This window comes from Nannobrachium achirus, assembly GCF_963921795.1.
Source record: "Nannobrachium achirus genome assembly, chromosome: 19".
Classification (NCBI taxonomy): Eukaryota; Metazoa; Chordata; class Actinopteri; order Myctophiformes; family Myctophidae; genus Nannobrachium; species Nannobrachium achirus.
Genome location: NC_137826.1, coordinates 29,463,526 through 29,468,506, shown reverse-complemented (window position 1 = coordinate 29,468,506; position 4,981 = coordinate 29,463,526). Strand labels below are relative to the sequence as shown.

Below are 4,981 nucleotides of genomic sequence, written 5' to 3'. Positions count from 1 at the left end.
TTTCTCATCCTTTGTTGAATTCATGATTTTTATTTGTTGTTTTGTATCAGCCATCCATTTTCTGGCCAACTCTTTCATTGTTTGTGAGAGCTTTAATTTGATTGGTTAAACCGTACTGATTACTACCAGTGACAATTCATAACATTCCTGCCCTATATTTTTGTTTAAAATAATGCAGGATCTTTGCTTGGGTGCAGGACGCATCAATGAGTCCAACTAATGAAAGGGATGTACAGTAGGAATCATTTCACGTGTCTTTATATTAGAGCTGCAACGATTAATCGTTATCGGATCGATTATTCAATTCGTTTCCAACTAATTTAGTAATCGTGTAATCCAATCAGCAACTAATCGCTGGAATTTTTATTAATACCGTTTTCTTTTTTTCATATCCGCAGTTTTATCAATACATTCCTCATTAGAGTGACATGAATGATAGGAATGTATTCCTATCCATTTCTTATTGATACAAGGTGGTGAATGCAAATTACATATATGTTTTGCTGCTGCAAACAGTAATAATGATATCTGGTATCCACCGTTGGAGCAAAATTAATTGGACCAACCATTGTAAAATCAATAGTCTTCATTACCTAGTAAAGTCTCTCTATGAATTCTATGGTGGTTGGCGCCGTCATTACAGCTGTCAGCCTTCAAATTATCCATCTGAAACTACCTGACATATGACCTTTATATGCTATAATTGTATTGATTGATCAGCCGTGGGTGGGGATAGGTTACGGTGGTCATAACAAGCTTTCCCCATTACTTCAGCCGTGAATGTGAAAACTGTAATTTTGATCATTTTATGATCATGTTAGGATTTCTAACTAGAAAGGTGCAATTCTGGGAAATTGCACGTTTTGAACTCAATGGACTTTTGGGGTTTGTGGGTTACAGAAAAAGTCCATTGAACTCAAAGGACCTTTGGGGTTACAGAAAAGGTCCATTGAACTGAATGGACTTTTTTAGGGGGTTTGGGGTTACTCTAGATGAAATAATAAAGCTTGACAATTATAGTCTTCAACCACACTAATAATGTAGTGCCTGATAATGATATTGTGCTCCTGTCTTCCTAGGTAAACCATGATCCCCATCACTGAGCGGTACTTTGTGGACACGCAGCCTGCGTACCGCATCCTGAAGCCATGGTGGGACGTGTTCACCGACTACATCTCCATCGTCATGCTCATGATCTCCGTGTTCGGGGGGACACTGCAGGTCACCCAGGACAAGATGATCTGCCTGCCCTGCAAGTGGGTGGTGAACCAGACCTGCAGGAGGTTCTTCAACTCCACCGTGTCCAACTCGCTGCTCCTGGAGCCCCGGGGCATCCAGTACGACCTGGACCGGCAGCAGTACAACTACGTGGACGACATGTGCTACGAGAACCGGCTCCACTGGTTCGCCAAGTACTTCCCCTACCTGGTGCTGCTCCACACCCTCATCTTCCTCGCGTGCAGCAACTTCTGGTTCAAGTTCCCCCGGACCAGCTCCAAGCTGGAGCACTTTGTGTTCATCTTACTCAAGTGCTTCGACTCGCCCTGGACCAGCAGGGCGCTGTCGGAGACGGTGATGGAGGAGAAGATGAACGGCTCCGTGGACAGAACTGAAACGGGCGTTCTGGACAAGAAAGAGGGCGAGCAGGCCAAGGCACTGTTTGAGAAAGTGAAAAAGTTCCGCATACACGTGGAAGAAGGAGACATAGTGTACAGACTGTACATCCGTCAGACTATAATTAAAGTCATCCAGTTTATTTTGATAATCTGCTATACAGGGTATTATGTGCAAAATATTCAGTTCAGCGTCGACTGCAGGGTCGATATCGAAAGCCTTACAGGTTATAGCATGTATCGCTGTGCACATCCGTTGGCGACGCTTTTTAAAATCCTGGCCTGCTTCTACATTAGCTTAGTCGTGGTGTACGGACTGATATGCATGTACACGCTTTGCTGGATGCTGCGTCGCTCTTTAAAGAAGTACTCCTTCGAGTCCATTCGGGAGGAGATCAGATACAGCGACATACCCGACGTGAAGAATGACTTTGCCTTCATGTTGCACATGATCGACCAGTACGACCCGCTGTACTCCAAGCGCTTTGCTGTCTTCCTCTCGGAGGTGAGCGAGAACAAGCTGAGGCAGCTCAACCTCGACAACGAGTGGAGCGAGAACAAGCTGAGGCAGCTCAACCTCAACAACGAGTGGACACTGGACAAGCTGCGTCAGCGGATCACAAAAAACTCCCAGGAGAAGCTGGAGCTTCACCTCTTCATGCTGAGCGGCATCCCCGACACAGTGTTCGACCTGATGGAGCTGGAGGTCCTCAAGCTGGAGCTGATCCCCGACGTCACCATCCCCCCGATCATAGCCCAGCTGGTCAACCTCCGAGAGATGTGGCTGTCAAGATTGAGGACGCCCGCCAAGATTGAGGCGCCGGCGCTGGCCTTCCTGCGGGAGAACCTGAAATCCCTGCACATCAAGTTCACGGACATCAAAGAGATCCCGCGGTGGATCTACAGCCTGAAGAACCTGAGCGAGCTCCACCTGACGGGGAACCTCAGCGCGAACCACTACTACCAGGTCTTTGTCGGGCTCCGGGAGTTCAAGCAGCTCAAGGTGCTCCGTCTGAATGGCAATGTCACCGACCTAGATCAGGTGGTGAGGTTCGTGTCCATACACCTCCAGAAGCTCTCCATCAACAACGAGGGCACCAAGCTGATGGTGTTCAACACCTTGTATAAGTTGGAAGATCTGACCGAGCTGGAGCTCATCCACTGCGACCTGAAGTGCATACATGGCTCCATCTTCAGCTCCACCGACCTGAACTTCACCAACTCCACCGTCGATGAGATCATCAGCAGCTACCGGCCCCGTCACCGGCTCGTCTGCCTTAAACTGTGCTACAACCAGATCGCCTACATTCCCATCCAGATCGGCACGCTGACCAACATGGAGAGTCTCTACCTGAACGGGAACAAGATCGAGGAGATCCCCAGCCAGCTCTTCGACTGCCGCAAGCTGCGCTTCCTGGACCTGAGCCACAACAACCTCACCTACATCCCGACGGACATCGGCTGCCTCCAGAATCTGCAGTACCTAGCAGTGACGGCCAACAGGGTGAGTGCTTTTATATTCAATTTAGGCATTTAGCTCTCGTCCAGAGCAACTTGAAATGTAAGATCATCGTAAGCGGGAATTATAAGATGGCAGGCTAGTTAATTGTTATCACATTGTGTTGTCCATTTATTAAAGGAAAGCATAGGCTTTTCTGTGCTATTTCTTTAGCATATTTCTGGTTAATTGCGCATTCAGGAAGACATGGCTTGTCAGTATGGTAATTTGTGGGCCGCAATAATTAGGATTTGAGGATCTAATAACCTGTCCTTCCCACACCACACATAACAGATCGAGACCCTGCCTAATGAGCTGTTCCAGTGCAAGAAACTCTGCACGCTGAACCTGGGGAACAATTGCCTGCAGTCTCTGCCCTCGCGCTTCGGAGAGCTGACCGGGCTGACCCAGCTGGAGCTGAGGGGCAACCGGCTGGAGTGCCTGCCCGTGGTGCTGGGAGAGTGCAGGCAGCTGAAGAGGACAGGCCTGGTGGTGGAGGAGGACCTCTTCAACACTCTGCCCACGGAGGTCAAGGAACAACTGTGGAAGGTTGACAAGGAGCAGACCTAAAAGGCATTATGGTTGCTTTTTTTCTAATTTTTTCCCTCCCCACACACACACAGACTTGGCCCGCGTCGACAGGAACTCGGACCCTCCGGACAATCCCACAGACGGGCCGCAGAAGATGTCAGAGGGTCCTCTGACTGCAATGCACACACAGCCTGTGTTTAGTCTCCTCAATCGGATTGAAGCCTAATATATCACATGGCGACCATAACACGTTCACCTTTCTATTTGTTCGTTTGTATTTTATTTTCTCCTCTCCTTTTTATGAAATGCACAAAGCAATTTAGTAAATGGGTTTTCTAAGGAAAAACCAACAAACGTTGGGCTTGGAAAAAGGTGAGTCAGCGACGGCGTTGGTCGTTTCAAGTGACACTTAGAAAACCTTTCATCCTCCAGATGCTTGTATTCTGTGTAATTTCCAAGGACACGAGTAACGGTAACGGTGATCCTGCTCATACATGCCTGCTTACCTTGTACAGTACCATGTCAGATTAACCTTCACACGGAGCGTATGGAATAGCAATTACAAGCTTGCCACAACTTTTATTTGTGCCATAAGAGCCGCTATCTGCAAATTGCAAGTGGAAGATGGAAATTCTCCATCTATTACAGTCTATTACAGTAGCATGTACAGTAGTCACAAAGGGTGACTAGGATGAGCATTGAAAAGGTAGAACTCTTTAATCGAAGTCCACAATGTGCAATTTTCACTGTTAGATGCTAATTGCTTGCACATTTCACATTTCAGCCATAACGTTACCTAAAAACGTTATCCAGCAAATGTTGATGCTTATTGTACATGGTTTAGTTGGAGTGAACATGTCATTTTGCTCTCAGTTGAACAAAATGCAATGCAATAAGCCTCTAGGTGGCCAATGTTTGAAACGTTAGGAAACATTTCCAGTTATTGTTTGGGTTACAAAGAACATTACACTTTTTAAGAAAAAGGAAAAAAAAGTCCAGATGAAACGGCCTTTTAAGAGTATCGAACTTCCATATGACGAAGTTCTGAAATACGCGAAACAGGAAAGGCAAGATGGACAACACTGAGAAATTTGATTTGAACAGTGAAAATTGGGTGTCATAACATAAGGAGAATTCGGGCACAGTCACACGTGCGGAAGCATGCGATTGACCACCACTTTGCCATTTGTTGAGGCCCATATGCAGATGCGTTGTGAACTTGTCGATCAGCTATTTTAATAGTTTTAAAATGTTGTTTTATTTATCGATTAGTCCTATTAAGTGTTTCGTCCCTAATTTGCTTTGCCACCGGAATAAGATGCTTAATTGAACCCTTCGA

General features: G+C 46.4%; 1 protein-coding gene across 1 annotated transcript; it reads left to right on the top strand.

Moving 5' to 3' along the window:
- Positions 1 to 1,086: 1,086 nt before the first annotated feature.
- LOC308304737 (volume-regulated anion channel subunit LRRC8A-like) lies at positions 1,087 to 3,681 on the top strand (the record flags this gene model as incomplete). Its single annotated transcript, XM_080749367.1, has 2 exons — positions 1,087 to 3,117; positions 3,406 to 3,681. 2 exons carry the CDS (start codon positions 1,087 to 1,089, stop codon positions 3,679 to 3,681), a joined length of 2,307 nt encoding a protein of 768 aa, XP_080605493.1.
- Between the last annotated feature and the right edge of the window lie 1,300 nt (positions 3,682 to 4,981).